Source organism: Cervus canadensis, chromosome 21, assembly GCF_019320065.1.
Source record: "Cervus canadensis isolate Bull #8, Minnesota chromosome 21, ASM1932006v1, whole genome shotgun sequence".
NCBI classification, from domain to species: Eukaryota; Metazoa; Chordata; class Mammalia; order Artiodactyla; family Cervidae; genus Cervus; species Cervus canadensis.
In genome coordinates, this window is record NC_057406.1 from 30,916,544 (window position 1) to 30,929,302 (window position 12,759).

Sequence of the window (12,759 nt, forward strand, 5' to 3'; positions counted from 1 at the left end):
GAGAAGCCCAAGAATTCTGGAGTGGGTAGCCTATCCCTTCTCCAGCGGATATTCCCAACTCAGGAATCGAACCGGGGTCCCCTGCACTGCAAGTGGATTCTTAACCAGCTGAGCTACTAGGGAAGCCCCAAAATAGTATTTATTTGGTATTGTCTACAAATATGGACCATACAGGCTTCAAAGAGACAGGCAGAGCAAGGAGTTGATTCCAACCAGGGGATGGAGGGATCCTGAAGTATTTTCAAAGTGGGAACACTTACCAACACACCTTCACCTCCAAACACACACACACAAAGAATATTCTAGAAAACCCACATAAAGATTAAAATTCAGCCTTTCATGTCTAAAGGGTGCATTCGTGCATGCTCAGTTGTGTCCAACTCTTTGCGATCCCATGGACTATAGCCCGCCAGGTTCCTCTGTCCATGGAATTTCCCAGTCAGGAACACTGGAGTGAGTTGCCATTTCCTACTCCAGGGGATCTTCTTGACCTAAGGATTGAACCCACATCTCCGGAAGCTCCTGCATTGGCAGGTGGATTCTTTATCACTGTACCACCTCATACATAATAATAATCAAGAAGTATCTCATCAAAATACATTTATAGAGCCATTTGGAAACAACTACATCAGATTGTCCTGCTTGGTCTCCTGTAGATCAAGCCAGAGCAGAGCAGTGGTCCAGCCCAGGTGGGATGTTTCCAAGGAGATCTTGGCAACCGTGAGCAGCTAGAAATGAACATCTACACTGAGTGCAAAGCACTGTACAAGGCACAAAAATGAGTTTCCACGAAACCTCACAAGATAGTACTGAGGTCAGCAAATAAAGAATTTTGGAAAACTGTGATAGATAATTATGCAGATAATGGCATAGGAGGTGAAACTGAATGAATTAAAGCCAGGCTTCCCAGGTGGCTCAGTGGTAACAAATCTGCCTGCCAAGCAGGAGACGCTGAAGACGCAGGTTTGAACCCTGGATCAAGAAGATCCTCTGGTGGAGGAAACGGCCACTCCAGTATTCTTGCCTGGACAATCCTATGGACAGAGAAGCCTGGTGAACTACAGTCCATGGGTTCGCAAAAGAGTCGGGCATGACCTGGTGACTAAACAGCAGCAGATAATAAAGCCATGGGATGTTATAAGATGTACAAATAAGAAGCCACTAGCTGTAATTACAAAATACACACCATCTCTACAGGGCCTCTGTGGACCCTCCAACCTTGATTCAGGACCTATTACTTTCCACATCAAACACATAATCTTGGATTGCACCTCGGCAACAACAATAAAAGCAGTGGATAAAAATGGGCAAAGGAATAATGCCAATAATAACTGTGGCTAACTTATATTGAGCCTTTAGGGGAGACATATAACATGTAATTAAAATAAATACATTAAAATATATAATTAAAAGTGTAATATAAAGCTATACATCTCAGGTAGAGAAGGAGTGATATAGCATTATTTTGCTGAAATAAAGGGAAAGGAGAGATGTTATACTCAATTGACAACATGGAGCCCAGCTCACTCACCTGCATTTCTGCCTAATGAGCACATGCCACTTTCTTCCCACCAGAAGCATGAATGAAGCCTAACAATTAACTGACAATTTAGCTAGCTTCCTGATAACAAACTAGAATTCTTTCACTAAGAAATAAGAGGGCCCAGGGATATATACCCTTTGTGTTGCTGCAAACTGATTTTCCAGGGTTTCTATAAATTAATTAGTCATTTCAGAATCTCATCAGAAGAATATATATGTAACTTTTTTTTTCAAGTCCACCCATTAAACTGGTTCAGGCCTTTGGAACGACTGTGCACACACAGTGATAGAACGGCTTAACTCTTTCTAAGAAAAAAGCACTTTTCCTTTATTATTCAGGGATGGTTCCTTGATCTCGCAGCTGGCAGGGAGAGACACAGAATTCATGCTCATGCACTTGAAAAGGACAATGTTTCCTGCTATCTTACTGCTGCAACTTACAGATAAGATGGGAGGTTAGTTTGTATTTCTTTAATCATTTCTTTTCTTCAAATCTATTTCCTAGCACAGAGTCAGTTAGTATGACTGAAAGCCTTCATCTATAAAATCCTATTTTGGATTTCTTTAAATATTTTTCTATTTGATGAGCTGTTAAAGGAGATTGCTTTCTTATCTCATCTTTATTTCATAACAAGTTGGTATCAGTTTTTGCACAAAGAAGATACTGCAAATTGGCTTACTCAACCTCAATTCCACCCTTTTCTTGCTTCTTGCTAAAGCTCGACTGCTTTAAAAAAAAAAAAAAAAAACTGCCCCTCTTGGATTCTCTGCAACTAGTGTTCTGGATGCAAATTAATCTTACCCATTAGATGCACTTGAAGAAGGTCTGGAGGGATGAGGTGAGTTGAAACAACTTCTGGGGCCCCTTTCTGCTAATGGCAGTGGCCACTGGGTTCTTCTAATTTCTAAACCACAATTATGGCGGCAACTTCTTGTTCTAAGTAATTTCAGGGGCCACCTCATGACTCCTACTCCACCATTCACCTAATGATTTCTAGGGCTCCCTAGAAATAAAGATTTGCTTTCTTTCCCCCTAACTTGCTACATAGATGCTCTGTGCTGTCCTAAGTTGCTTCAGCTGTGTCTGACTCTGCAGCCCCATAGACTGTAGCTCCCCAGGCTCCTCCGTCCATGGGATTTTCCAGGCAAGAATACTGGAGTGGGTTGTCATGCCCTCTTCCAGGGGATCTTCCCAACCCAGGTAGCAAACCCGTATCTCCTGTGTCTTCTGCACTGCAGGCAGATTCTTTACCACTAAGCAACCAGGAAAGTCCATTGCTACATAGATCTACTTTAATAAAACATTTGATTTCAGTGCTTGGAAAACCACAGGGGAAAACACTAAGGGAGCAAAGCTTGATTTAGACCACTTCAAAAGTGGTCAGATACTCTCTCTCCGTCACCACCACTCCACCACTCCTCCACTTCAGAGCAGTAATCTAACCACAGCATTAAGATTCACAAGCTCTAAGAAGCAACCTCTGACCATATGGTCCCCACTCCCCAAGAGCAATACCAGCCTTAAGAAAACATTCCAGTATTGCAAATCTTCAAGATCATTCCACAGCCAACCTCAAAACACTAGAATTCCACAACTCCCTGACCTCGCCTCCTTCTCTGCTTGCCTCCTCCAGTCTCATACGACTCAAATCAGAAGCTCTAGGAAATCTGTTATTCTATACTATCCTACTGCTGCCCCTGTATCACCATTTGACTTCTCCCCACCCACCCCACCCCCCACACAACATGACAGTTATAAAGGGAAGAATTTATAATTAAGAAGAGAATACGAACTTCTCTGGCAGTCCAGTGGTTAAGAATCTGCCTGCTAAGGCAGGGGACACAAGTTTGATCCCTGGTCTGGGAAGATGCCACAGGGCAACTAAGCCTGTGAGTCACAATGACTGAAGCCTGCATGCCTAGAGCTGGTGATGAGCAATGAGAGAAAGCAACAAAAACCCAGCACAGTCATAAGTAAATAAATAATTTTTTTTAGAAGAAAGAAGATGAAAAGAAGTAGCTCCGATTAGTAAGAAAAGGTCAATGACCCCTTTCCTATGATATCAAGACATATAAGAAACTATATTGAAAGGCAGTAAACTCTTTACTAACCTGGGGGAAGAGAGAATAAGTTGAATTGTCAATGGTGAATGAGTATAAAAACTCCCCATCGTACCACAGGCTTTTCCCCATGGGGGAATTCATTTTAGTCATAGCAAAGAGATGGGCGGGGTCACAGCAGTCTTCCATCTGTTTCCTAGGAGAGAAAACAGAGAGAGAAAAGAACAGCAGGTTAAGTGAGCAGCAGACTCATTCACTTGTCATTCCCACAGAGATGTGCAGCCTTACCTCAGCACCAGCTCACAAAAGCATCTGTGTCTCCAGGGTGATTAGACAACTATTCATTCACCCTTCCAGCCATCAGAATGCATGACTGGAATATTTCACAATGTTTTAAAAAGTTTCAGAAGAAAAGACATCAGGTGGTAGGATTGTAAATTGGTGCAACCACTATGGAAAACAGTATGGAGATGCCTGAGAAAATTAAGACTAGAACTACCATGTGACCCAGCTATTCCACTTCTGGGTATTTATCACATGCGCACAAAAAAACACTAGTTTGAAAAGAAGATATATGCACTCCCTATGCTCACTACAGCATTAAAGTTGTCCCTTGGTATCTGCAGGGAACTGGTTCCAAGATCTGCCTCAGATACTAAAACCCACAGATGCTCAAGTCCCACAGTCAGCCCTCCATATCTGAAGTTCTGCATCCATGGATTCAACCAACCTCACATTGTGTGGTACTATATGTATTTATTGGAAAAAAAAAAAAACAAACATGTAGAAGTGAACCTTATGGCAGTTCGAACCCATATCGTTCAAGGGTCAACTGAATTAACAATCACGTAATCATGTGCGTGCTCAGTCGTGTCCGATTCTTTGCGAGTCCACAGACTGAAGGACTGTAGCCCACCAGGTTCCCCTGTCCATGGGATTTCCCAGCCAAGAATATTGGAGTGGGTTGCCATTTCCTTCTCCAGTATTTACAATAGCCAAGATATAAAAACAACTTAAGTGCCCATTGATGGACGAATGGATTAAGAAGATGTGCTACACCATAGAATACTACTCAGTCATGAAAAAGAACGAAATCCTGCCATCTGCAACAACACGGATGACCCTTGAAGGTATCAGGCTTAGTGACATAAGTCAGACAGAGAAAGACTGATTTCATTCACAGGTGGAATCTACAAAAGCAAATGAAAAACCAAAATAAAACAAAAACAAACTCAGAGTTATAGAGATCAGATTAGTGGTTACCAGAAGGGAAAGAGGCTGGGGGATGGATGAAGTGAGTGAAGGGGGTCACCTCTCTTCTTCCCCTCTGGTGATGGATGGTAATTAGATTTGTGGGGGTGATCAATTTGTAGTGTATACAGATGCCAAATTATAAGGCCGTACACCTGAAACTGATATAACTAAACAGAAACAAAGGAAAGTATCAGCTCTCATATGCAGCTGAAATGTGTCTGAAAGCAAAAATAATCATCGTAATTGCAGACTGATGGATTTAAATATCCAAGGCTTGGATGGCTAACATCTCTTCATGGTGATGTAACCATCAAGAGGTGATTTTCAGAGATCAGGGACTTTAGGAGAGCTGTACAGAGTAGGACATACACAGATTGGCCTTAAAAAGGTACACCCCCCAAAACTGAGGATGTGATCCAAGAATGAGCCCTGGGAAATCTCTGGGAACAGAAAATGAATGAGATGAGGGATGTGATTTCAGGCACTGACAAAGCAACCTGCATTCCAACTGGTAAATCTCGTGAGCTTTTCCGGTTCTTGTTTGGTCTGACCCTCAGTAGGGTGGGACACAGCTGAGCAGAGGAAGGAGCTGAGAAGTCTCCCTCCTTCCTCACTCCCTTTATCTCTGAAACACCAGGGTCTCCTGGGTCTCACCCACACACCCCCCTGGGATGGCTCACAGCTGTTCCTCTGCTGGTCCCTCACAGGGAGGGCACTATTCTACAAGCCAGTCTTCACATTCTCCTCAAATTCAAAGCCTGTCAGAAACCAACTCTGTTTCCTCACTGAGCTTTCAGGAATAAAAGAGCTTATTTCCCAGTCCCACTTCTAGAAGGACCAATAAAACAAACTGCTGACATAAACCACTTCTGAATGGCGCCCCCAAGTAGACTTGCCGGCTCAGACATCTTTAGCCACCAGCAGTACCCAAGCTTGGAGCTGAAAATGGCAGGTAATTGGAATATAGTCTTGTTTGGTCTCACAGGGTTGGTTCCATAACCCCCCTCCACCTAAATACCAGACCCCAAGGATGCTCAAGTCCCTTACATAAAACAGCAGTGTTTGCAGATAACCTACACACTTCTTGCCCTGTACCTTAAGTCATCTCTAGATTACTTATCATACCTAATTCAACACAAGCATTATGTAAATAATTATAAAGACAATGTAAATGCCATTAAATAGTGACCAATGTGCAGCAAATTCAAATCTGCTTTTTAGATCTTTTGGCATTTTTAATTTTTTCAAATACTTTCTATCCACCCATCAGTTGAATCCTTGGATGTGAAATCTGAGGATGAGGACTTGCAGGGTTTTACTTGGGTTCAAAACCTGGTTCTGCAACTTACTAACTGTATAACCCTAGAAGGTTACTGGGCTTCAGAAATGGTCTCAGAAAGTATTCTTGGGAATTCCCCCAAGGACATACAGGTGCAGCATGTAGTCCAAGTTCAAGCTCAACGCAGAGACAAATAAACCGAATCACAGCCTGGGGTTCTTCCCGCCACCTGATGCCTTCTCTGGTGCTTTTTGGTTGGCACCTGGGGAACTTCACAAAGATTTCAGCAGAAAGGACAGGGTTGGGGTCTGGGGAAGCTGGCCTTCTTCTTTCACATTTGCTAGCATCTGTGTCCCTCTTGCTCCGACATCATCATCCCATTTTCCCCCAAGTGCCCCTCCTCTCTTGCCTCCTCTATGATCAATAATTCTTACTGTGTTTCATTACCCAAAAGGCAGCCTGAACAGAGGCAAGGAAATTTTACAGTGAATTGCCTTCATTTTCTCAAAAGAGCACCCTGGGTACTATCGTCAGTTAACACAGAACGAGACATGGCTTAAGACTGTCTTTAAAAATGAGAATGGCGGACTTCCCTGGTGGTCCAGCAGTTGCGAGTCCACCTGCCAATGTGAGGGACACAGGTTCAATCCCTGGTCTGGGAACTAAGATCCCACATGCCTCGGGGAAAGTGAGCCTGTGCCCTGCAGCCGGAGAAGCCAATGCAGTGAGAAGCCCATGCACCATAACTAGAGTAGCCACCCACTAACTGCAGAGGGGAAACTAGAGAAAGCCCTTACACAGCAACGAGACCCAGCACAATCAGTGATGAAATAAAATAACAAATAAAAATTAGGAGAATTATCTTAGGCATGACTCCGAACTTTGTGAGGTGAGGAGACTTTTTGAGCCCTTAATCCTTTTCTGGTTAAATGGAAATAACCAGAAATGGAATACCTTTCAGTTCTTAGAGTGGTCCTAAGAGATAATTAAGGGAATACATGGGCTTTCCTGGTGTCTCAGAAGGTAAAGATTCTGCCTGCAATGCAGGAGACCTGGGTTCAATCCCTGGGTCAGGAAGACGCCCTGGAGAAGGAAATGGCAATCCACTCCAGTATTCCTGCCTGGAGAATTCCATGGACAGAGGAGCCTGGCAGGCTACAGTCCATGTGGTCTCAAAGAGTCAGACACGACTGAGCGACCAGCACTAACTATTATTAGTCCCAATTCACATCTGAGGAAACGGTATTAGGGCGACTGAGGGACATGCTCTTTCCTCTCTGCAAGGCTGACTATTCAGGACTATTCTGACTCACCCTTACCTTTCTCTTCCCTAAAGAAATGCTTTCTAAACACCAGCCAAACAAGCCAGTGCCTTCCTAGATCTTTCTCTACTTAACTCACACAGTGAGTGACCTTGGAGTTACATGGCTTTAGGATTTTTTTTTTTTTTTTCAGTAATTTAACTTGGGGCACATAACTAGTGAAGCAGGGTGGAGCTTGGCTTTGCTCCCAGGTCTTTTCACTTCATGTTTGGTACTTACTTTCAGCCAGACCATAGCTCTCGCCTCCAAACCAAGCTAAACTTGCCATTCAGCACAAAGTACTACAGAAAATTCAGAAGAAAAACTTGTCCCAGCTACATAACAAGACCCCATTTAATCTTTATCAGTGTAGAGTGATATGTAAGTGTCCTAGCCACTTACATATCACTTTATACTGGCTTCCTCTTTTCATCCTCATAAAAAACTAAGATAGAGCTGATTATATTATCCTACATCTACAAATGATGAAACTGAAGCTCGGTCCAAGAGACTTGCTCAAGTCAAGTTCATGAGGTTAATAAATGTTTGCTTAATTAGCGATCAAATTGTCTGTTTAGACGGACTCAAATCCACACCTTTTCCTGCAGCATCATCATGCTCAGGGCAACTATACCTTGAGGAGGAAAACCAAACACTAGACAAAAATAGAAAGCATCACATGCATACAAATACTTTAAAAAATTCAAGAAAGAATTATGAATTCAAATTCATAATAATCATAGCACCATTTGCAGTATGGGAGTACTTCTCTTATAAACTTATGAACTTCTCCCTCTATCCTGCATCCAGAATGCCTCTGCATCTTCCATCTGTCAAGCCCATTGTCTAGAGGGTGGCTGAAAAGAGACTACAATGTAGAAGTGTGTTCACCCCCCCAAGCCTGAGAAGGGCCCCACAAGTTCACCAGCTATATGGCTATATAACCACAGAAGCAAAAGCAGAAGTGGAAATAGTTCTCCCAGCAGTAGGAGTGGGAATCAGGGTAGTGGTAGCAATGATTTTTACTGAGCTCTTGCTTAACACTGCTAGGTTTGGGGGAAAAGAAAGTTGAGCTTCACCTCCTGCCAACCTGCAGGTGATCCTGGGGAGAAGACACATGCCAGCTTTTAGAATGTTTAGTAATTTTTTATTCCCACCCCCTTTTTCATGCTTGGCACTGATGCTGCCTATTCTTTGCTTCTCTTTTGCCTGCGAGCAAAGTTGCTTCAGTTGTGTCCGACTCTTTGTGACCCTCTGGACTATAGCCCACTAAGCTCCTCTGTCCATGGGATTCTCCAGGAAAGAATACTGGCGTGAGTTGCCATGCCCTCCTCCAGGGAATCTTCACAACCCAGGGACCAAACCTATGTCTCTTATGTCTCCTGCATTGGCAAGCCTGTTCTTTACCACTAGTGCCACCTAGGAAGCCCAATTTTTGTGGCAGGCAATAAAATCACAGGGTTCAAATGGTAAAAGTAAGTCCATTTTTATGTTCAAGTTTAAATCTTCAGATTATTAATTTTTACCAGTTGAGTGTAAGGTGAGTATTGGAGTTAAAATACAAGTGGTTTTTATTATTTGAATTCAAGCTTCAGCAGAGCTCCTACCAATGACACTATAGTTGCTTTGTGAAGTTACGTAATTAGGAGCCACATGCTAAAAACTCACTCAGGTTCTCATAGCTTACCAGTGAAAGCCATGCATATCAACAAAGCCAAAAGGACCATATTGGCTTACTGTGCCGAAAGACTGAGAGTCTAATAGACAAATAAGAGTGAAAACCCAATCACTCAGTTAATAACACCCTGTTATAGCAGAAAGCGAAGAAGAACTAAAGAGCCTCTTGATGAAGATGAAAAAGGAGAGTGAAAAAGCTGGCTTAAAACTCAACATTCAAAAAACTAAGATCATGGCATCTGGTCCCATCACTTCTGGCAAATAGATGGGGAAAAAATGGAAACAGTGACAGACTTTATTTTCCCGGGCTCCAAAATCACAGCGGACAGTCACTGCAGCCATGAAATCAAAAGACGCTTGCTCCTTGGAAGAAAAGTTTTGACAGACCTAAACAGCATATTAAAAAGAAGAGACATCACTTTGCTGACAAAGCTATGATTTTTCCAGTAGTAATGTATGGACGTGAGAGGTGGACCATAAAGAAAGCTGAGCGCTAAATTGATGCTTTTGAACTGTGGTGTTGGAGAAGACTCTTGAGAGTCCCTTGGACAGCAAGGAGATTAAACCAGTCAATCCTAAAGGAAACCAACTGTGAATATTCATTAAAAGGACAAATGCTGAAGTGGAAGCGCCAATACTTCGGCCACCTGATGCGAAGAGCCGACTCATTGCAAAATACCTCAATGCTGGGAAAGACTGAAGGCAAAAGGAGAAGGGGGCAACAGAGGATGAGATGGCTGGATGGCATCATCGACTCAATGGACTTGAGTTTGAGCAAACTCCAGGAGGTGCTGAAGGACAGGGAAGCCTGGTGTGCTGTAGTCCATGGGGTTGCAAAGAGTCGGACACAACTGAGCAACTGAACAACAAAGCAACGTGAATCCTGCTAAGATCTCTTAGATGCCATATTCATTGCTCTAGTCACCAGACACGATGAAGGCTGGGAGGCTCCCACTCCAGTGACTGACACTATTGTGCCCCTCCTGCGGAAGAACTGAATTTGAGAAAGCAAACTTGAAGAAGAGTTCCAGCTCTAAAGAGTTCAGCTTTAGACTCAGCTAAACATCTGATTCGATGCCAGCTCTGGCCTTCCTGAACACATATGTGACAAAGGCTTTTGTGATCACGCCCTTCATCATCCTATCTAAACAGGGTATTGAAGTAGCCCAAACAGGAAATGTCATAAAAGTTTACTGTTTATAACTGAGTGTGTGATTTAAAATTCTAAAAGCAACCTAGGAGTAATTGGAGTGAAGATTTCCTTCTGTGCTTTCTATGTTGAAATTCTATCCATCAGGTGAAGTATAAATAAATGTGTCTTTAATACTGCAAGAGGAAAATGCTGCAGTAATAAATTTATTGTGAATGATTAATTTTACATACAAAAGTTATGAAGGATTATTGATTACAGAAGAGAATAAATTGTCAGTTAAGGGAAATATTAAGTGTGCCTAAAACATAACTTTAAGGAAAACACTGCATTTTTTTGGCCAATAAATATTTATAAAATTCTACATAATAATATAAGACAGTATCACAGAATTGAGAGTACATGAAAATCCAAATCTTTGTATAATTAGTTGATATGCTAGCATTCAAAATATTAAACAAAATAACCTTTAAGAACCATATTTGATTTTTAGTTATTTAATTACATTTAGATAGTGAGTTGTTCAGGGAAAAAAAGCCCTAGTTGGGAACTCTTCATATGCAAGATTGTCAAATGCCAAATCTGCCCCTAAAAATTTCATGAAAATAAAAAAACCCCACAAACATCATGAGAAATCATCATGACGCAGTCATGATAGAGAATTCCTCGTATCCTTCTTAATGGCTTTATTCTTCTTAAAAGCACTTAATACTATTTACATGCTGTATGCTTTTTTTTTTTTTAATATTTATTTGCTTAGCTTCACTGGGTCTTAGTTACAGCATGTGGGATCTAGTTCCCTGAACAGGGATTGAACCCAGGCAGCCCTTGCACTCGGAGCATGGAATCTTAGCCACTGGACCACCAGGAAAGTCCCTATATGTTATACGTTTTATCTATAGTTTTACTTATTGTCTGTCTCCCCAAGTCCCATGATTTAAACTCCTTGAGGGCAAAGACTTTTGTCTTCGTTCACTGCTGTGTCTCCATCTCCTTATATGGTGACAAGACACCAAATAAGTGCTTAATATATGCTGATCAACTGGATGAATAAATTCCAAGTAGGAAGAAAAGAAAAAAAAAAAATTAGAGAGTCAAGAGGACCTCAATGCACATTTTGTTCCCACTCGTCAAAATTCAAATTGAAGAAGTCAATTCTTTACAGTTTTAGTCTATGGAGACCAAAAGACAAAAGCCTGACAAAATATAGGTGAGTAAACATTTTCAGTAGCAGCAGATTCAGGATTTTTAAGGTTCGATGATGGGTGAATCCCAAGTTCCTTACACTGGGCACTAATGAACATTACTCTGATCAAAGTGAGCACGCCTTTGGGATTACAGGCCTGCAGCCCTGGAACCACGGGAGTGCTCCATCAGTGAATGGCGCCGATAAATTCTGTTTCCTTCACCACTGTCAAACTTTGACTTCTAAAATGTTAGATAAGTTTTCAGATTTTAATCTTGCCTCCAAAAAGTTCTTTCTATTCTAACTTCAGTCAAGTATTGATTTTAACATTTGGCTTTTGGCCATAATGTGTATCTAATGCATTTCCTCTGTTCAATCAATGGTTCTTATTGTAAACTGTACTGAGTTCTTAAAATTCCTTTTACATTAGTATATGTTAACTCCTTGGGTTAATGTCACAGAGCCCAGATTCATTGCTAAAAATGTGCCCACATAACCACATCAGAGGATGGTTTTGAAAGTGGGGTAATATATATAAAATGCTTAGCATATTACATGGTTTCCATAGGTATTCATTTCATTCTCTTTAACAGTCAGGGACCATGTGATTCTGCTTGTTTCCTGTGAGCTGAGGTTATGATTGCTTTCTAGATATAATTATTAATAGTTATCCCCCTTCCATCCCCAAACATGTCCCTATTTGGATGATAAATTATATGTTCACTCCATTAAGAGTAGAAGATAAGCAGAGCATCCTATAAAAGAGGGCCTTTCTTAAGTGCAGAATCTAATGGCCTAAGAGAAATCAGACAAGTTTCTTATTCTATATATGTAAATCACAGATTTCACAGAGATTACGGCAGGTAGAGTTTGGACCACCCTGAAGTTGTTTTTTGCCCAAACGGAAAGACATCTGTGTCTTAAACCACCTGTTCTGAAGCAAATTTAAAAAATCAGGAGTCACTTTTTTTTACTGAGAGTCCAGGATCTGGAACAAGCACTAGAAGAAGTTGCTCTGAAGTGAACGAGCAGCAGGGCCCTGCAGGTGGTGACAATACCATCTCTGTGGCAAAGACCACATCTTCTGTCCACAGCACAGTCCCCTAGATGGCCTACATCCCTGACATAAGAGATTCAAAATACCCCCTCAATATAGGGGAGAGGTCTGTATTCACCTTATTTCTCTGCAAAATTCTCTTGAATGGTGTGGAGGAGAATTACTTTCATGAGATTATTGCTTAAAATAATGTTTACCACAGATATAATAAAAACGCTTCTCAAAGATTAATCTTCTGTATAATTTGCCAGG

General features: G+C 41.6%; 1 protein-coding gene across 1 annotated transcript in view; it reads right to left on the minus strand.

Moving 5' to 3' along the window:
• Nucleotides 1-12,759, minus strand: part of ST8SIA1 (ST8 alpha-N-acetyl-neuraminide alpha-2,8-sialyltransferase 1) — a 172,986-nt gene that overhangs the window by 113,059 nt on the left and 47,168 nt on the right. Inside the window, exon 2 of the mRNA XM_043440287.1 lies at nucleotides 3,655-3,799. Within this exon, the coding sequence (XP_043296222.1) occupies nucleotides 3,655-3,799 (145 nt within the window). The remainder of the gene's footprint in view (nucleotides 1-3,654; nucleotides 3,800-12,759) is intronic.